The sequence below is a fragment of the Eumetopias jubatus genome, unplaced genomic scaffold (genome assembly GCF_037043125.1).
Source record: "Eumetopias jubatus isolate StellerSeaLion01/CBP00866 unplaced genomic scaffold, mEumJub1_p1.0 scaffold_3, whole genome shotgun sequence".
Taxonomy (NCBI): Eukaryota; Metazoa; Chordata; class Mammalia; order Carnivora; family Otariidae; genus Eumetopias; species Eumetopias jubatus.
This window is the reverse complement of record NW_028274809.1, coordinates 140,990,181-141,011,725: the sequence shown is the minus strand read 5'-3', so window position 1 is coordinate 141,011,725 and position 21,545 is coordinate 140,990,181. Positions and strand designations below refer to the sequence as shown.

Here is a 21,545-nt window from a genome sequence, read left to right as displayed (position 1 = left end):
CCCCCACTGTAGGAGCTAAGCATGCAATGCATGGAGCAGTAGTCTTCTTGGCTTGCCTCTGCTGTGTGGAACTACCTTGCCTTATGGACTGGGAAAAGGGCTCTTGAGGCCCAGTATTCTAAGGGAGCCACAATTAACGTAGAACGTCTTTTTTTTTCTCCTTTAAAATTTTTATTGTTAATCACCATACATTACATCATTAGTTTTTGATGTAAAAGGTAGAACTCCTCTATCACTTGCTTAAGACTTAGCCTCAGCATCAGGCAGCTAGGGGCCGGAAGAGAAATAGGGAGATCCCGCTCCTCCCAGAAAGAAAGCCCTTTGTCCAGGAGCTGGGGAGAGAGGGAGCCCTGTGTTTTTGACTGCAGCTGAGTCTGCCTGGCTGAGCTGGGAGGAGAAGAGGAGGAAGCTGTTTTGGTTCAAATACCACAGTTTCCTGCCTTTCTTACTGAATTTTTCATTGATTTTCTTGAATAGATGTTTCTTTTTCATTTTTGCTTTTAAGATCATTTTCAGAGGCTTTAAGTGGCTGGTTTTTTTGTTTTGTTTTGCTTTACATAGTTTTCACCAGTTCCAGCAGATCAGTGGAACTCCTCATGCCAGAAGTCAATCTGTCTGCCTCCATGTGATTTTAACGTCTTTCTTTTAAGAAATGTGGGTGGCTTTTAAGAACCCTTCAGATCAACAGATGATAATACTTTTTGCTTCTGTCTTACAGATTTGGGATGTAAATATTCATAAGTTTTAATGAAAGTTAAAGAATATATAAAAATCCATGAAAATATATAAGAAAGACCCAAGGATATAAAGCAACTTGTATCTTCTTATTCCTCAGATTGGTATGCTAATTACAAAACTCACATTAGTAACAATTATTATATTTAGTTAGATATAGTTATTATAAAATTACAACTGATACTATTAGTTATATATAATTATTAATAATTCTGCCTAACTTTGAAACACTTGTTAATTATAGAATATTTGCTTATTTTCTCTTGTGTTAGGATTTTTTACTCAGATGTCTTACAGAATTTATTTATTTATTTGTTTGTTTTTAATTGATTTATTTTTTTATTATGTTACATTAGTCACCATACAGTACATCACTAATTTTTGATGTAGTGTTCCATGATTCATTGCTTGCGTATAACATCCAGGACTCCATGCAATACGTGCCCTCCTTAATACCCATCACCTGGCTAACCCATCCCCTCAGCCCCCTCCCCTCTAAAACCCTCAGTTTGTTTCTCAGAGTCCATAGTCTCTCATGGTTTGTCTCCCCCTCCAATTCCCCCCACTTCATTTTTCCCTTCCTTCCCCTAATGTCCTCCATTCTATTCCTTATGTTCCACAAATAAGTGAAACCATATAATTGACTTTCTCTGCTTGACGTATTTCACGTAGCATAATCTCCTCCAGTTCCATCCATGTTGATGCAAAAGTTGAGTACTCATCCTTTCTGATGGCTAATATTCCATTTTATATATGGAGCACATCTTCTTTATCCATTCGTCCATTGAAGGGCATCTCGGCTCTTTCCACAGTTTGGCTATTGCGGACATTTCTGCTATGAACATTGGGGTGCATATGGCCCTTCTTTTCTCTACATCTGTGTCTTTGGAGTAAATACCCAGTAGTGTAATTGCTGGGTTATAGGGTAGCTCTATTTTTAATTTTTTGAGGAACCTCCACACTGTTTTCCAAAGTGGCTGTACCAACTTGCATTCCCACCAACAGTGTAAGAGGGTTCACCTTTCTCCACAACCTCTCCAACATTTGTTGTTTCTTGCCTTGTCCATTTTTGCCATTCTAACTGGTGTAAGGTGGTATCTCAATGTGGTTTTGATTTGAATTTCCCTGATGGCTACTGATGATGAACATTTTTTCATGTGTCTGTTTGCCATTTGTATGTCTTCTTTGGAGAAGTGTCTGTTCATGTCTTCTGCCCATTTTTTGACTTGATTATTTGTTTTTTGGGTGTTGAGTTTGAGAAGTTCTTTATAGATCTTGGATATCAGCCCTTTGTAGTGTCATTTGCAAATATCTTCTCCCATTCTGTGGGTTGCCTCTTTGTTTTGTTGACTGTTTATTTTGCTGTGCAGAAGCTTTTTATCTTGATGAAGTCCCAAAAGTTCATTTTCACTATTGTTTCCCTTAATTTCCCTTCCCTTGAAGTTGCTGTGGCTGATGTCAAAGAGGTTACTGCCTATGTTCTCTCCTAGGATTTTGATGGATTCCTGTCTCACATTGAGGTCTTTCATCCATTTTGAGTTTATCTTTGTATATGGTGTTAGAGAATGGTTGAGTTTCATTCTTCTGTATATAGCTGTCCAATTTTCCCAGCACCTTTTATTGAAGAGACTGTCTTTTTTCCATTGCATGTTTTTTCCTGCTTTGTTGAAGATTATTTGACGATAGAGTTGAGGGTCCATATCTGGGCTCTCTATTCTGTTCCATTGGTCTATGTGTCTGTTTTTGTGCCAGTACCATGCTGTCTTGGTGATCACAGCTTTGTAATATAGCTTGAAATCAGGCAATGTGATGCCCCCAGCTTTGTTTTTCTTTTTCAACATTTCCTTGGCGATTCAGGGTCTTTTCTGATTCCATACAAATTTTAGGATTATTTGTTCCAGCACTTTGAAAAATGCCATTGGTATTTTGATTGGGATGGCGTTGAAGGTATAGATTGCTATGGGTAGCATAGACATTTTAACAATGTTTATTCTGATCCACGAGCATGGAATGTTTTTCCATCTTTTTGTGTCTTCTTCAATTTCTTTCATGAGTGTTCTGTAGTTCCTAGAGTATAGATCCTTTACCTCTTCGGTTAGGTTTATTCTAAGGTATCTTATGGTTTTTGGTGCTATTGTAAATGGAATCGATTCTCTAATTTCTCTTTCTACGGTTACATTGTTGGTGTATAAGAAAACAACTGATTTCTGTGCATTGATTTTGTATCCTGCCACATTACTGAATTGCTGTGTGAGTTCTAGTAATTTGGGGGTGGAGTCTTTTGGGTTTTCCACATAAAGTATCATGTCATCTGCGAAAAGAGAGAGAGTTTGACTTCTTCTTTGCTAGTTTGAATACCTTTTATTTCTTTTTGTTGTCTGATTTCTGTTACCAGGACTTCTAGTACTATGTTGAACAATAGTGGCGAGAATGGGCATCCTTGTCATGTTCCTGATCTTAAGGGACAGGCTCTCAGCTTTTCCCCATTGAGAATGATATTCGCTGTGGGTTTGTCATAGATGGATTTTATGAACTTGAGGAATGTTCCCTCTATCCCTATACTGTGAAGAGTTTTAATCAGGAAAGGATGCTGTATTTTGTCAAATGCTTTTTCTGCATCAATTGAGAGGACCATGTGATCCTTCTCTTTCCCCTTATTAATGTATTCTGTCACATTGATTGATTTGCGAATATTGAACCACCCTTGCATCCCAGGGACAAATCCCACTTGGTTGTGTTGGATGATCCTTTTAATGTACTGTTGGATCCTCTTAGCTAAGATTTTGTTGAGAATTTTGGCATCCATCTTCATTAGGGGTATTTGTCTGAAATCCTCTTTTTGATGGGGTCTTTGCCTGGTTTGGGGATCAAGATAACTCTGGCCTCATAGAATGAGTTTGGAAGCTTTCCTTCTGTTTCTATTTTTTGAAACAGCTTCAGGAGAATAGGTTTTATTTCTTCTTTGAATGTTTGGTAGAATTCCCAGGGAATCCATCAAGCCCTAAACTCTTGTTTTTTGCGGGGGGAGGTTTTTGATCACTGTTTCAATCTTGTTACTTGTTACAATGCTATTCAGGTTGTCAATTTCTTCCTGATTCAGTCTTGGCAGTTTATAGGTTTCTAGGAAGGCATCCATTTCTTCCAGGTTGCTTAATTTATTGGCATATAGTTGTTGATAATAATTTCCAATAATTGTTTCTATTTCCTTGGTGTTAGTTGTGATCTCTCCCCTTTCGTTCATAATTTTATTAGTTTGGGTCCTTTCTCTTTTCTTTTGGAAAAGTCTGGCCAGTGGCTTATCAGTCTTATTCTTTCAAAGAACCAGCTTCTAGTTTCGTTGATCTGATCTGTGTTTCTGGTTTCTAATTCATTGATCTCTGCTCTAATCTTAATTCTGTCTCTTCTAATGTGTGGCTTAGGCATCATTTGTTGTTTTTTCTCCAGTTCTTTAAGGTGTAAAGTTAGTTGGTGAATTCGGGATTTTTCTGTTTTTTGAGTGAGGCTTGGATGGCTTTGTATTTCCTGCTTAGGACCCCTTTTGCAGTATCCCATAGGTTTTGGACCTATCTGTTTTCATTCTCATTGGTTTCCATGAATTGTCTTAAGTTCTTCTTTGATTTCCTGGTTGACCCAAACATTCTTGAGCAGAGTGGTCTTTAGCTTCCAAGTGTTTGAATTTCTGCCAAATTTTTTCTTGTGATTGAGTTCCAGTTTTAAAGCATTATGGTCTGAGAATATGCAGGGAATAATCTCAGTCTTTTGGTATCAGTTGAGACCTGATTTGTGATGCAGTATGTGGTCTATTTTGGAGAAAATTCCATGTGCACTCGAGGAGAATGAGTATTCTGTTGTTTTAGGATGGAATGTTCTATATATATATCTGTGAGGTCCATCTGGTCCAGTGTGTCATTCAAAGCTCTTGTTTCTTTGTTGATTTTCTGCTTAGATGATCTGTCTATTGCTGAGAGTGCAGTATTGAGGGTCTCCTACAATTAACATATTATTATCAATATGTCTCTTTATTTTGGTTAACAGTTGGCTTATGTAGTTGGCTGCTCCCATGTTGGGGGCATAGATATTTACAATTGTTAGATCTTCTTGTTGGATAGACCCTTTAAGAATGATATAGTGTCCTTCTGTGTCTCTAACTATAGTCTTTAGCTTAAAATCTAATTTGTCTGAATCATATGAGAATTGCTACCCCAGCTCTCTTTTGAGGTCCGTTGGCAGGAAAGATGGTTCTCCATCCCTTCACTTTCAGTCTGGATGTATCTTTAGGTTCAAAATGAGTCTCTTGTAGACAGCATATGGATGGGTCCTGTCTTTTTATCCAATCTGCAACCCTGTGCCGTTTTATGGGAGCATTTAGGCTGTTCACGTTGAGAGTGATTATTGAAAGATATGATTTTATTGTCATCATGTTGCCTGTGAAGACCTTGTTTCTATAGATTGTCTCTGTAGATTTCTATTCTATATCACTCTTGGGGGTCTTTCTCCTTTTTTAGAACCCCCCCTTAATATTTCTTGCAGGGCTAGCTTAGTGGTCACATATTCTTTCAGTTTCTCCCAGTCCTGGAAGCTCTGTATCTCTCCATCCATTCTTAATGACAGCCTTGCTGGATAAAGTATTCTTGGCTGCATGTTCTTCTCATTTAATACACTGAATATGTCTCGCCAGGCCTTTCTGGTTGACCTTGCCAGGTCTCTGTGGATAGCTCTGATGTTATTCTGATATTCTTCCCTCTGTAGGTAAGGAATCTCTTCCCCCTAACTGCCCTTAAGATGGTTTCCTTGTTTCTAAGATTTGCGAGTTTTACTCTTACATGCCGGGGCATTGGTCTGTTCTCCTTGATCTTGCGGCAGGTGGGGGGAGGGGGTCCTCTCTTCCTCTAGGACACAAATGCTTGTTTCATTCCCCAGATTAGGGAAGAGTTCAGCTAAAATTTGCTCAAATATATCTTCTAGTCCTCTCTCTCTCTCCACCCCTCAGGGATCACAATAATTCTGACATTGGAATGTTTCATGGCATTACTTATTTCTCTAATTCTGTTTTCATGGATTTTAAGCTGTTTGTTCCAGGCCTCCTCCTGTTCCTTCTTTTCTATCAGTTTGTCTTCTAGATCACTAATTCGTTCTTCTGCTTTGTTTACGCTAGCTGTTAAGAGTATCTAGATTAGATTGGATCTCATTGATAGCATTTTTAAGTTCTGTCAGAACAGCTCTCATTTCTGCCCTTAGAGACTCTATGTTGCCATTAATTGATTTCTGTATCCTAGCTGTTGTCTTCACAATTGCTACCCTGAATTCCATCTCCGACATCTTGGTTATATCTGTATCCATTTGTAAATCTGTGGCAGAAGTCACAGTCTCTGAGTCTTTCCTATTTTAGGACTTCCTCCTCCTAGTCATTCTGTTGAGGGAATGTACAGAGTCCAAATTATCGACCACAATGCAAGCAAGATGCACCTGTTTTCTAGGGACCTTAGGGTTATCAGCCCCTTGTTCTCTCAGCCTATCTTCTGGGGGAGGGGCCTGCTGCGCTGTTACTCAGGGAACCTATTTGGGCAGAGTTGTCCTGCCCCCTGTGGGAGGGGATGGGCTCAGTTTTTTGGGGCTTTTGTTCTCTGGGGGCTTTCCCTGGCGGCTTTCTGCATCTCTTCGGAGAGTCAGAGAAGTGACCATTTCCAAACCTCTGCCTCAAAGCAGAGAGATCACAGTCTGTTCTTCAGTGAGTTCTCCAGGCCAGACTGTCTCTGTTTCTGTCTGTGCTGCTAAAACCACAGTGACCTGGGTTGTGCGCCCCTCAGCAGTGCTCCCAGTCCTGGCCTCCAGGTCGGGGCACATTTCTGCCCTTTGTGCTTCCAGAACTGCCAGCCACCCCCAGTTCACACGTGCGTCCCTGCAGTTCCAGGTTTCAGTCCAGGAGATGCCTTAAAGTCCTTTCCCCATTGCTACCAGTCTGCGAGTCTGTGCCCAATCCCCAGCGCGGGAGGCTTTCATGCTCTGGCAGTGCAGGATCCCAAAGGCTCCCTCCCCCTTCCATTTATCTTCCCACATCTGCCCACAGAATCACAGCTCCCCACTTCATGCCTCAAAACCAACTGCCAGGGATATTCTGTTTGTAGAGATCCAGATATATCTTCTTACATATCAGGCTGATTTCGTGGGTGTTCAGAGTGGTCTGGTAGATATCCAGCTCAATTCAGGGGACCGGTTGAAATAAGGTCCTCTACTCCTCTGCCATCTTTGCCCCCCCTCCGAATTAATTAATTAATTAATTTATTTATTTATTTTTAAAGATTTTATTTATTTGAGAGAGAGAGAGAGAAACAGCATGAGAGGGGAGAGGGTCAGAGGGAGAAGCAGGCTCCCTGCTGAGCCAGGAGCCCAATGTGGGACTTGATCCCAGGACTCCTGGATCATGACCTGAGCCGAAGTCAGTTGCTTAACCAACTGAGCCACCCAGGCGCCCCCAAATTTATTTTTTAAAGCACCTACTTGTAACACTCTTGTTTACCTGTTTTCTGTGTCTTTGGAGTGGTTTTACTTCTGTGAAGTTGGTACCTGATGCAAGAAAACAATGGAATAGTGACTCATCACTTTTCCTACTCCTCCAAAAGAGTATCTCAAGCCCTATCTGTATACTCAGAAGTGTGTTGATAATACATAGATATCTAAGGCAAGATTGCTCTTCAAGGTATTTATTATCTAATGGGTAAATAGACATATTTAAATGACAAATCACAGCCATGATTTCAATCTTCTCCAGAAGGAAGGAGACCTGGAATGAGATCATGGGCTTGAAGAAAGTAGAAAAGTAGAATAATGCCTAGTTACTGTCCTCATCATTATGGTCTTGATCATAGGTTTGTTGAGCGCTAGTGATTTTTGTACAGTATGAATTTATAGTGTCGTCAAACTGCAGGAAGTCAACATATTTCAGTAAGTTTTTCAATAAACTTTTAAAAATTGAAGTATACTTTCATGAAAGTACACAGATCATAAGTGTACAACTCAATGAATTGTTACAAAGTGAACCCATTTATAAATGTTTAAATGTAGCTATTATCCAGATTAAGAAAACCATATAAAACCTCTCCTCAGGCATGTTTCCTGTCACTCCCCATTCCCCAAAAGTGATGACTGTCCTGGCTTTTATTGCCATAGATCAACTTTGCCTGTTTTTTGAACTTCATGTAAGTAGAATCATATAGCGTGCAGCCTTCTGTATTTGTCTTCTTTCATTTATTATTTTTGTGAGATTTTATTATGTAGCAGTGAATGCTGTAGTAGTGATTCCCTCATTTTTATTGCTGTATAGTATTCCATGGTATGAATATCCTGCTTTTATTCATTTTTTTCTGTTGTGTTGTCTCTTTATTGACTTTTGAGAACACCATATGTTTTGGTGTTCTGGACGTGAGTCTTTGTATTGTAGGTATCTTCTCTCTGTGACTTGCTTTTGCCTCTTAATGGTGTCCATTCATTGTACAGAAATTTTTAATTTTAATATAGTCCAGTTTATCCAGTTTTTCCTTTATACTTAGTGTGTTTTGTTTTGTGTAGGAAATTTTTGCCTGTCTGAAGGTCATGAAGATAATTTCTGAAATCTTTATTTTAATCTTACATAATTATATTTATAATAAAGTGGAATCAATTTTTATCATGTGAGATAAGGGTAAAGTTTCAGTTTTTTTAATATAGATATCCAAGTGGTCCAGCATTATTTACTGAAAAGGACATTCTTTCCCCTGGTAATCTATAGTATTACCTTGTTATAAATCAAGTAACTAGATATATATGGAGACCTTTCTGTGTTTTCTCTCTTCTTCCGGTGGTTAATTTCTTTGTGTTTGTGCCAATACCACACTGTTTTAATTTGTGTAGCTTCATAACAGATCTTTATTTTTGCAAATTTTTGTTGTTTAAGATTTTTTTACTGTGTTTGGCCCTTTGCAGTTATTATAAATTAGGAATTAGCACATCGATTTGCATGTGAACAGGTGCAAGTGCACAGATACACATTCACACACAGACCTTTTGGGGTTATGAGTGGGATTGCCATGAATCTGTGGATCTATTTCAGGAGAATTGACATCTTTACAATATTGAATTTTCCAAGCCAGGAACAAGACATATCATTCCATTTATTTAGTGATCTTTAATTGGTTTTAATAAGGCTTTTCAGTGTTTGGGTTGTAGTCATATGCTTAATTTGTGAAATTTATCCCTAGGTATCAACTTTTTAAATGCTATTATAAATTGTGTTGTTTCAAAAGTTTATATTATATAGTTATTTTTTCTAGGACATAACAGTTGAGTTTGTATATATTGCTATTGTATATCCAGCAACTTGTTAAATTCATTTAATTCTATAATTTTGTCTTTAGATCCTTTTGGATTTTCTACATAGTCATGTCATTTGTGAAGAACGACAATTTCTAATCGTTATTTTCTGGGGGGGGAATGAGGGGAGCATTTATTAAAATGGCTAGACCCTTGAATATAGTGTTAAATAGAAATTATGATAGTAGGTATCCATTTCTTGTTGCTGATCTCAGAGCCAAAGTTCTCAACATTTTACTGCTAAGTATGTTTGCTATATATTTTGGTAACTTCTGTTACATAAAAGAAGTTCCCTTTTGTTCCTAGTTTACTAAAAGTTTTTGTTATGAATGTGCATTGCATTTTCTATATCTATTGAGATGATTATAGGATATTTATTCTTTATTCTATTAACGTGATGAATTACATTAATTAATTTTCTAATGTTAAAGCCAGTCTTGGATTCTTGGTCATGATATTTAGCCTGATTTGATAAGCTAATATTTTGTTTGTTTTTGCATCTGTGTTCATCTTGTGATTCTTCCACCAGGGTTTGTTATCAAAGATATGCTAGCCTCATAAAAAGAGTTGAAATGTGTTTTTTTTTTTTTTTCCTTCTAGTTTTTGGAGAAATTCACTGATAAAACCATCCTGACCAGGCTTTTTTTTTGTGGGAAGATTGTAATTATAGATTCAATTTCTCAAAAAGATAGGATTCTTTTGGTATCCCATTTCTTCTTGTATCAGTTTTGATACATTACATTTTTCCTGGAGTTTATTTCATTTAAATTTCAAATGCTTCAGTATGAATTTGATCAGTTTTTTTCAGAGAACTAACCTTTGACTCTGTTAATTCTCTTGAATGCTAATTTCTGTTACGATATTTTCCTTGATGCATGGGTTACTTACAAATATAGTGATTAATTTCCAAGCATTAGGATCCCCTAGGTATGTTTATTATTGATTGCCAGCTTAATTCCACTAAAGTCAGCATACTTCATATAGTACTTTTCAAACTATCTGTGATAGAGGACTTGCTTCTTTTCCCCAATCTCTGTTGGACTAGCAACTTTTTAAAAAATATAATAAAAATGAATTTATTAGAAAATTGAAGTAAAAAGATATTTAAGAGCAAAGCCCCAGGGTTTTTTTATTATTATTATTAGATTCTACAGATACACACTACTATATCAAATGGCTATATTTTCTAAACACTTATTCTCAATATCTAAACCTATCTAGTTGTGGTCCATTAACACCTGTGAACCAGCACTAGTGCATGAAACACACTTCCAAGTTGCACTGCTTGTTGCGATTTGAGTCTTCAAAGTTTGTTGAGACTTGCTTTATAACCTAGCACGTGGTCAACTTCAGTAAATGTTCCTCATGCAGTTTAAAAGAAGGCATATTCTATACTTGCAGGGTGGAGTGTTTTATGTATGTCATTTAGATTGTTTGTTCATCATGTTTTTTAACTTAACTATATTGAGATATAATTTACATGTAATAAAATATGTCTGTTGATACGCACTGTTTGATGGATTTTGACAAATGTATACACCCATGTAACTGCTAATACAATTAAGACAGAACACTTTAAAACTCAAAAGGTTCCTTGGTGCCCCTTACCATTACCAGTTCCTAACCCCAACTGGGGCAATCACCATTCTACTTTCTGCCACTATGGATTACATTAGGTATGTCTTTTTTTTTTTTTTTTTTTTTTTTGAGGGGGAAGGAGTCCCCAAGGGAGAGGGAGAGACAGAATCTTTTTTTTTTAAAGATTTTATTTATTTATTTGACAGAGAGAGACACAGTGAGAGAGGGAACACAAGCAGGGGGAGTGGGAGAGGGAGAAGCAGGCTTCCTGCCAAGCAGGGAGCCCAGTGTGGGGCTCAATCCCAGGACCCTGAGATCACGACCTGAGCCAGAGGCAGACGCTTAACGACTGAGCCACCCAGGCGCCCCAAGAGACACAATCTTAAGCAGGCTCCGCTCCTATTATAGGGGCCGATGTGGGTCTTGACCTAACAAGCCCTGAGATCATGACCTGAGCTGAAATCAAGAGTCAGACGGTTAACTGACTGAGCCACCCAGGTGCCCCTAGATATGTCTTCTCTAATATTTCATATAAGTGGAACTGTGTAGTATGTACTATTTTGTGTCTGATTCCTGTGAAGGATATAAATAATGGGCTCATCACAGATGTTGGGCTCATCACAATGCATTTTCCTTATCTCTAGGATCTTGGCTCTCAAGACCTGGCTGACTTGGTAGAACTCTAGTGCTTTCATACTAATGTGTTTGTATTTTTTTTAAAGATTTTATTTATTTATTTGACAGAGAGAGACAGTGAGAGAGGGAACACAAGCAGTGGGGAGTGGGAGAGGGAGAAGCAGGCTTCCCATGGAACAGGGAGCCCGATGCGGAGCTCTATCCCAGGACCCTGGGATCATGACCTGAGCCAAAGGCAGACGCTTAATGACTGAGCCACCCAGGTGCCCTGGATGTGTTTGTATTTTATTCAGCTCTTCTAGTTGGTGTCAGTGGTTGATCTAAAACAATAGTTTATGGCAGCCAAAGGCAGAAGAGCTCTGGCAGTATTTAGTGAAGGTACAGTGGTATAGAGATCAAGTGTGAGGGTGAGTGTTCTAACCAGATGGAATTCAGATGACTCTCCCAAGAAATTTGAGCAGGACAAAGATCCAAAAGTAGATTGTGTCCATTAAATATAGGATATGTATCCTACATTGTTATTATATCAGTCAAGATTCAGTGCCAGAAACTGGATGTTCTAAACAGGAGAGCATTGAGTACAATGGATTAGTGGTTACAGATTGTTGGGAGGTCTGATGGAGTAAATTCTAGACTTGGCCTACAAAAATGACTCCCCAGATAATGATAGAGCTGCTCTGTCAGGGAGCTACTACCTCGTAGACTGTCACTAGAACTGCACAAGTGCTAGCAAGAAAGCCTTTCTATCACTTGAGCCTTCCAGATCTCACAAGACTGCCCCTCATGGATAGATCCTAATTTTAATCAAACACTACTTGAAGAGAATATAGGAGTTGTAGTTTTCCAAGTTTTAGGAAGACAGAATGAGGGTAGAATGAGAGCCAGACCAAAGTTTCTACCATGCACATAAATCGAAAGTTCAGTGTTCCTCTAACTTAAAGAGGGTGAGTGGTAATTCAACAGTATTCTAAATAAATTGTCAGTTCTTTTTCTCTAACTTTGCCATCAGTAAATGTAATATTTAATACAACTTTTAATCTTAAGTGCCTTTGTTTTTTTTTTCTATCTGCTAAATGATCACATTATGGCCCATGATTTAAATATCCAGAGTGCATATAATCAATTACAGGTTATATTTGAGTTCTATTAATATTTTAATATTAATTGAGGACTTAGAAAATGCCTCGCATTACCTTGGTAGCTCTAAACATTCAAACATCTTACCAAGATTGACATTACCTAATTCTAAGATCATTTTCAAAGATAATCATGAAATCAATTTATTTCATAACCAAGGGCATATGGAAACTTTCATCCACTTCATTTGTAATTCCTACTGTATATTCAAGGTCACTCTGTGATATATTCCATAAGTGTTTATAGCAATTCAGATCTTGATATGGAAATGTCAGTAGTATCCTCAAGGGCAAAAAGCAAAAAGCTAAATATAGTTTCCTCCAGCATTGCCCTTTCTACTACAACACCATGTTTGTTGATCTGTTTTCCCTGCTTTCTTCTTCCTATATAAACTGGGTGGTATGATATTAATAAAAGGCTTGGATATAGTCTGGACAATTTACACAGCAATGCTATCTAGATGTGTTTTGGTTTGTTGTAAGCTACTGAGGTCTTATGAGGTTTTCAAAAGCCATAGATGGTTTGTACTCATGGGGAGAATAAAAAACTAAAAACAAACACAAAGAGACTGGTGAACCGTAATTTGATTGTTAGCTCAAGCGTTAAGCAGTGTAAGTGTTCAGGACTAGAAGTTAGAAGGCATTATAATGCTTAAATAGCTTTAATGTGACTGTTTGGGGCTAGTATTTTTGTATGTCAGATTCTCTTTGTGATTTATAATGATTCTGAATTTGAAATTCAGCTCAATTTCCTCCTTTGTTGTTTGCATTAGAAAGAATTCATTGCAAAGAATTCTAAAAAGAACTGATGTAATTTTATTTTAGGGCACATTGAATCTAAGACTACTACTTAAGTATTCTAATTAGGATCATTTCAGAGAACAGGGAGCATTTCCTTTAATATTATTTTTATTATCATTTATTCATTCACCTGTATTAATAAATATGATTTTTATAACTGGATAGTACGTAGTTGCATTTTCTAACATTTTTGTGTGTGTGTGTTTGGAAATGTAAGGTTTGATATGACTCTGAAAGGTCCCCTGGATTGCTTTACCTCCTTCAGAAGGTTACCCTCCTTCATAGTTGAATATTCTTCCCTTTACAGAAAAAAAAGTCTTGGAATGAGACCGTTATTTTATTTACCTAAACATCCACTTAATTTCAAAAAAATTCTCTGATCAAATATTTGAATGACAACGTCTGACCAGTGAAATGTTTGAGTGTTTTTCAAATTATTCCTGATCATAGCTTTCTTTCATTATTTTTATCAGAGGTTATCTTTGATTGTTGGGTATCTGTAGTGCTTCACTAAAATTTAATTTATGCTGTTGTGATTTCTACTTAGCTTATAAAATAATTTGTCAAGAGGATGAATGTGTGGGAAAATATCAGAGAATTCTAATTAAGAGCGTTTTTCTTTATTTGAGACTTTAAAAAATGTCAATAATGAAGTGTGTTTTAATCCATTTATTTTTTCTTTGTCCTCTCAGGTGGATCTCCTTACTTAGCAACCAAAATAAATGAAGCAAAAGACTTGCTAGAAGCAACCACAAAACATTGATTGATGCTTAAGAATCATTCTGAAGGAAAAAAAGGGAGAATATAAAACAAAAAAGTCCTGCAAAGTAGTCTAAACCACCGTGTTCATAATTTTCATACATGTACTGACCACAATCATTTATTCCACTTTTAAGGTATATAATAATAAAAGATTAACAATCTATCTTTTATTATCTTTTTTTTAAAAGATTTTATTTATTTGAGAGAGAGAGAGCACAAGCAGGAGGAGCGGCAGAGGGAGAGGGAGAAGGAGGCTCCCCACTGAGCAGGGTGCCCGATGAGGGGCTCAATCCCAGGACCCTGAGATCCTGACCTGAGCTGAAGACAGATGCTTAACCAACTGAGACACCCAGACGCCCCTATCTTTTTATTATCTTTTAAAGGAACACCTTAAAATTCTATAACCGATCTTCTTTATTTTCTTTCTTTCTCTGTGATAGTCATACATTTTAAGTTTTTATTCCATTAGTCCTAAGTTCCCCCAGCTCCCCGCCCTCACTCAAGTATCATCATCAGTAATGTGGGAATTATGAGCAATAAGTAGAAATTTTCTTACTGCTGATACTTATATTCACATTGTCCCTTGTTTCCTTAGAGGACTTTAGTACTCTGCCTATGTAAGGTTTTGAGATCAAACACTGCCATCCCATAAGAAAATGATCGGAAACTCAATCAAAATTACTAAGTGGTGTTTTGTAAAATAGTGGTTAGGACTTTTTCAGGAACTGTGTTCTGTCTGAGACCCTATAACTGAAGTATGAGAACTTGGAGAGCTACTAAAATGATTAAAGATTTGCAAAATGAGCCCTCTGAGGAAAGGCTGAAAAAGAGGTAGAAGAAGTCTGAGGAATTTGTCTTTAATTATAGCCTTCCAGTACTGTATATTTATTCAATTATTCATTCTGCAAATATTTACTGACCGCCTATAATGTGTAAGGCACTGTAGTGGGTCCTTTGAGAGTTACAGGTGTGAACCAACCATGGATCATGACCCCAAAGAAGTCACATTTAGAGGAAAGGTAAATCACACTATTAGAGAAGTACAGGTGATATGTTAAAGAAGTTTAAAAAAGAAAAGAATATTTTAAACTGAGTGCATAAAGGAGGCGGTTCATAGAATAAGTGGCATGAGAGCTGGGCTTTAAATACAATTAATAAGAGATATACCACATGATTGATGAGTGGGTGTTGTTTCCCCTGAGATCAGTCATAATTAGCAGAAATAGGATTTATTAGTGTGATTAGAGTACAGGGTTTTTCAAAAGCAATGGATGGACACATGATCTTGAAGGACCAGCCCTTTAATTTACACTGCATATTATCTCCCCAGTCGCCCCTGGTCATCATCACATTACTATCCCAAAGCTGAGAAACCAGATTCAGATACAGGGTACCAGTGTTATTTTCCAGTATTCCTTTACAAATCCTGGGTCATCCCAGGTAAACTGAACCACTTTATTTCATCTATCTTAAAATACCTTTTAAATACTGTGAAGGAGCCGCTTCATGTGGCTGCCAAGTCAGTACTGGCTTTGGCTGGGAGGTTCACCAGGGCGGTCAGCCAGGAGCCTCGATTGCTCTCCACATAGGCTTCTCCACAGGGCTGTGGAGAGAAGCATCATCGCACTATGGCGGCTGTGTTACAAGACAAAGTGAAAAGACAGGAAGTGGGAGCTGCAAACTCAAGCTGGGTCTTGGCAGTGGTTCTGATAGGCATCGAGCCTGCCTAGACTCAAAGGGAGAGGATATAAAGGATCGTGAAAAAATTGGTGGCCATTTTTAATAACTAGCAAGGCAGAGTTTAGATTTCTTCCCCCCTTACTCAAATCAGTTAAGGCATTGCTTTAAAAGTTTTGTCAGGAGTGTAGAATTCAAGTAAACTAGAGTAGTTTCAGATGACACAAGAACTACTCTAGGTAGATATTAATTCAGTAGTCATTCTGTAAAAGGCATTGTACTTATGAAATTGGATTTTAAAAGCTACCTCAACTCCTTATTATCTGTAAAAAAGCTTATTTGAATGGTCACCTATCCTCAGTAAAGATGGCTCTTACATATTTGCTCTCATTGCATATTCTTCTTAATTAAGTTCTTTGTTGATATTGCAGTTTCTGTTTATTCTTACAACTTAGATGCAATCTGAGAGAGCAGGAAAGACCTTTTAAAAATAAAACAATTACTTCCCAGATTCCAGAGAAAGTGTAAGTCAAATGGACAGTTAATTAAAGGCAGCACAGAATGCCATTTAGACCATAGTTGATGGCGCCAATCTCCAGCATAAAGTCTAAAGTGGAGAGAAGTTCAGTAAGGAAAAAACTATGGTGATTGTGGAAGACGTTGTTTTATTTAGTCTTCAAACCATTCCTTTTAGTTGGTTTGAAATGCATTGTAGTAAGTCAGCTAATACTTAAATACTATGTCAGGCAGTAAAAATATAAAATAAGTACATTCTTAAAATGTGTAATATGCTCAAACTAAATAGAAAAAAACAGATTCTTAAATATAGAGAACTTTTTTTTCTCCTGATACTTTTGAATTAAGAAATACTGAAGGGCGCCTGGGTGGCTCAGTTGGTTAAGCGACTGCCTTCGGCTCAGGTCATGACCCTGGAGTCCTGGGATAGAGTCCTGCATCGGGCTCCCTGCTCAGTGGGGAGTCTGCTTCTCCCTCTGACCCTCTTCCCTCTGGGGCACCTGGGTGGCTCAGTCGTTAAGCGTCTGCCTTCCACTCAGGTCATGATCCCAGGGTCCTGGGATCGAGCCCCACATCGGGCTCCCCGCTCCGCGGGAAGCCTGCTGCTCCCTCTCCCACTCCCCCTGCTTGTGTTCCCTCTCTCGCTGTGTCTCTCTCTGTCAAATAAATAAATCTTTAAAAAAAAAAAAGAAATACTGAATTTTATTACTAGGCATGCTTGTGATTACCCAGCTTGGTTATTAGAAATAACGTATTTTATCCAAGGACAGAAATCCTTTGATTGTCATGGAGAATCTTGAATAATACAAAAAGAGCCTTTAATGACGTATCTTCAACACATTTGGCAGTTAGCTTAAGGTAGTTTACTGACATTTGTGGGAGGAGATGAATCAGCGAGGCCCTTAATGTCAAAAATACTGAAGTTTCTCTGACTCAACTCACTTAAGATGAGCTCCAGAGGCTGCAGTGCAAAGTTAAATATCCAAGTAGGCCAGCTCACTTTGCGCACTGGGAACCATACCATCCACAGGCACTCAGCTCCTCACCCACAGTCACCTCCTTAAAGGCCTCTGGCTCCAATGAGGATTTGATGGCAGTGAGGGAATGTGTCAGCAGCGTACCTCCCTCCTAACAGAAAGGCAACCCAAAGAGCATATCCCATTAACACTAGAGCAGTATCATCTACTTGTCAAAAGAATTCCCTGAAATATGGGCCGAATTTTATTTATGGTAGAGTTAGACACATTAGAAAATTAGAATTTTAATTTATTAGCTGGAAAAGTTGAGAAGTTCTCTGGACTCATTTTTTAGGTAGAATCTAAGTGATCTGGATCATTGCCCACCAGTGAAATTGCTGGGCATGGTAGACAAAGAAAATGTTCCTTCTAATGATTTTTATGAGCTGAGTAGCTATTGTTCCCAGCTGAGTGCTCTTTTCCTTTTTTTATTGTTGCTGAGCAAAAGAATTTATAAAAAGCTTTTTTTTTTTATTAAAAACCCTGCTCAATTGAAATGCAAGTTCATTAAGTACTATTCATTTCTCTTCCTGCCATAATAACCCTTTCCCCCTCTGCTCAGTTCAGTAGTGCCTAGCAGCACTGGTCAACATTTTAAGTCTGAACAGACTATAATATAGATAGAGATATGCAATCTCCAACATCAAGAGAGAGTTTTATTTCACATGGGCAGAATATGATCATTCACTCTTCATGTTAGCTGTAAATTTCACATAAGTACCTCAACTTAGAGGGGGAAGATGCCCCTGGAAAGTTAAATCAACAGGGGGAAACTTAATTCAGTTTTGACAAGATGAAAATCACATTGAAATACTAGTTCAATATTGACATCTAAGCTGTAGTGCTAAAGACTAAGAAATTGGAATCAGCTCGTTATCAGAAGTCCAAGAGATTTTATTAATAATAGCTAATACTTGTTGAGCACCTTGTGCCAAGCATCCTACCTACATTATCTTTTAATTTTCACAGTACCCCTAAGAGATAGGTACTATTTATATCCCCATTTTACAGATGAAGAAAGAAAGGTAAGGTCAGAGGAGTTTAGGAACTTTGCCAAACTATGTAATAAGTAGTGGGACTAGGATCCAAATCCAGTTTGGCTTGACCCTGAAGCACATACTGTTTACCTTTCCATTATACTGCACTAATTCTAGACATGTGGGAATCATTGTAAAATGAAGGGGCTTTCATGGCCCGGTACTCATTCTTTGATAACCCTGAACGTCGGGTTATAGATTGTAAAACGTTTCTGGAAGGGTCATGTCATTTGGCAGTATGAACAAGGACTGCCTAATGGCTTGAATTCTGCCCTAGAAGCTTATGATGCCCATCCAGCTGCACATAGCGAAAGTTCACTTGTAGAGTTTAGCAGTGTCGGTTTCTCTGCCTTGAGTGGGGATCGACAAAACTTGGAAGAGATTTTATTTGAAACTTTCACGGGCAAAAACTTCCTAGGAAAAGATCTAGAGCAAAGTTCAGAAGATGGCTCATGAAGCTGAAGCAGCAGACCTTGGGAGAGAAATGAAGAAATGGCTCAATATAATAAAGATGAGAATAAGAAGGATGAATTTATTGAAAGGAAGAGAGGTAGTGAAAAAGTTAAGGTTAACAAGAGAGACAACTGAACCAAGAAGAGATCACTTACAGTATTTGAAAGAGAATTGCCAGTGCTCAGTAGAATTTTTCAAAATCACTTTCCAATATTCCCAACTGTGGACTGGGTTATTTGTTCATGCCATGCTTGTATGCCAAATTCCAGAATTACATTTTGCACAGTTAAAGGCTTGTCTAGTAGAACCCATAGATCTTTAGTCGCCCATCTAAGAATGTGTCTTAAGATTATCACTTAATTTTCTATGCTGTCAGCTGCTCTAATCAAACGGTGAAAAGGTTTCTAACTTCCAGAGATGTATAACTCCGCATAACTATAATATTCATAGCTGATTTGTGAGTTTCTTGAATGTTAGATACACCTATATTTGCAAATAAGTGCATTCCAAAGCCAACTCCATGATCTTTCCATCTCTCTGCTCTTAGACTACCAGGGCCTTTGCTCTTTCCTTCTGTAAATGTGGATAATCAAGAGTTGACTTTAGAAGTGTTTACAACTTGGCTTCTATGCCTCTGGAGTGGGATGAAATTATCTAATAATGTTTGTCCTGCAGTGGTGAGATGTCAGACGACATCTGCATTGTCAGCATCTGTTAGGCTGTCCTGGAACGTTGTAGAGCGCAGTGCAGGGGAGAGAGCAGACTGCACAAGGAAATGCAGCCCTCGCTAATGAGCCCCACTCAGATCTGATTGTATGCTTTGTTCCTCAGCTTCTTGGTACTTAAGTGTTCAGTCTGCATTTTATTCTACTCTATTTTACACTCAGATACTATATACTTGTTTGGGCCTTTTTTTCCCCTTGCAAACAGGTTTTTTTTAAACCAATATGTAAAAATTATATACATACATACATAGATACATATATACTATTGTGTTTGTTTTGCTTTAAAATTGTAAAGGATAAACTGTAAGTTTTGTCTGTCTCGTTTTCCCAACACAGTTAAAATTAAATCTGAATTGCTAAAATTGAATTTACACTAAATTTTTTCTGTCATACAACTCTTGAAGACACTAATCTTGTATCTTAATGTAACTTCATTTACACCGTGAGCTCTCATGCAGGCACCTCTTCTATTTCTTTTGTACCTCTATTTCAGGAGATGCTTGGCCCAGTTGCCCCTCAGGACACAGTATTGATTGGTTCACTTCTAAGGGCAGGTATCAGAAACCAAAATTGTAGACACGTGGATTTTCTTAGAAGCCATTGGTGAAACTTGGCTTTTTACCCCTTCATACCAAAATAAGCAAGGGGAAAAAATAGAAATCAGCCCAATCATATTTTAAAATTGATTTTTGTATTTATCTTGTAATGGAAATACCAAAGAAAGTGCCTGTTTCCTTGGTTTACTTCTTTCTTGCCTCAGGTGTATCCATAGCAGCTTTTGGCCTGAAGCACTTTTGACTGCATAAAGAACTCTAAACGTAGGCATTGGTAATCGGAATACTGACACAACCAAACTGTTATCCCTGGAAGGTATTACTGGATATGTCTGCACAAATGCCTGGATCCCAGGCTTAGTGTAAGTGAAGGATAGGCTACTGTTCGGTCTCCAACTTCTAGCAGGAGGGGAGTACGGATGGGTGTGCCCTGTTTCTCCTCTCTCGCCCTTCATCATCTGGCCGGCCCCACACAGACACCATGCCCCCTCAAGTGGTCACGTGGTAATTATCTCCCAAGGCCAGTTGGACAGTGGGGACAGTGCACACCGCAGTCACCTGGCCTGGGAGGGTCTCAGGTCATGAGATACCATCCTGTGATCTGTTTGCAGACCAGTAGAGGAAGGAGGACTGACAGCATTGGCCTAACATAACATAAAGTGTGTGTCTGTCATAAACTATGAGCTTGAGTTTTGTTTTGTCAGGGGAGGAATGTTTTCCATAGCAGTCTGGTGAATTAAGAACCATATGCAGAGTCCTACGGTGAACGTGTTATATTTGACTCTGTTGATAGGATTTATGTATGGAACATCAATTTTCTGTACAGACATAATTGAGTACATATTACCATGATATGAAAACTGCAAGAATACATATGGTTGTGTAGGATGTTAAATTTTAAGAAATGGAACGAAGAGGAAAATCAGACAAACCTGAAAACAACGCAACTGATGAAATTATTAACTTGGAAGTTTTTGCTCAAGATATATGTGAAGTACATATATTCCATGTAGAAATACAAAGACAAATAAATTAGTTTAATGTGTTACCATCTTCCGTTTTGGACTGAAGTTTTTTAACAGAGCAAGAATGCCTAACGGGCAGTTCCTCAGATCTGGTGGATGGCTCAGTGATGCCGATGGTCAACAGCTTCTGCCCTCAGGGCTCCGAGTAGAGTGTCTGGTGTCAGGAGGTCTGAGGGCCTCTTGTCCTTAATAACAGGGAAATTGTGTGCTTTTCCCCCAAAGCCGAGCTGAAAGTTACTTCTGGGGATAGAAGAAGAACTTGGCTGACCAATCTGTCACCAGTCTGAAAGAACTATGTAGGAGCCACACACGCATACTTATGGAGATCAGCAGGAGGTCAGGCATTGTTCAGAGCCTCCTTCATGGCTGGTGGTGGAATTACCGTGGTATAATGTGACTTTAGGGACAATTTGATCAACCAAAAGAGGTTTAAAGATTTTTAGTGTTGGGGTTACAACAAGGGTTCCGACTTTCTGGATCCAATGAAGAAATGCATAGCAGTTGACTGTTTAACTTTAGGTTTTGTGTCCCCCTTCCAAACCCCAACA

General features: G+C 38.3%; 1 protein-coding gene across 1 annotated transcript in view; it reads left to right on the top strand.

The window, feature by feature from the left end:
• The window catches only part of DNAJC15 (DnaJ heat shock protein family (Hsp40) member C15), a 90,254-nt gene extending 69,229 nt beyond the window's left edge, over positions 1-21,025 (top strand). Inside the window, exon 6 of the mRNA XM_028103347.2 lies at positions 13,925-21,025. Coding sequence (XP_027959148.1) covers positions 13,925-13,995 — 71 coding nt within the window. The 3' untranslated portion in view covers positions 13,996-21,025. The remainder of the gene's footprint in view (positions 1-13,924) is intronic.
• The last annotated feature ends 520 nt before the right edge of the window (positions 21,026-21,545 follow it).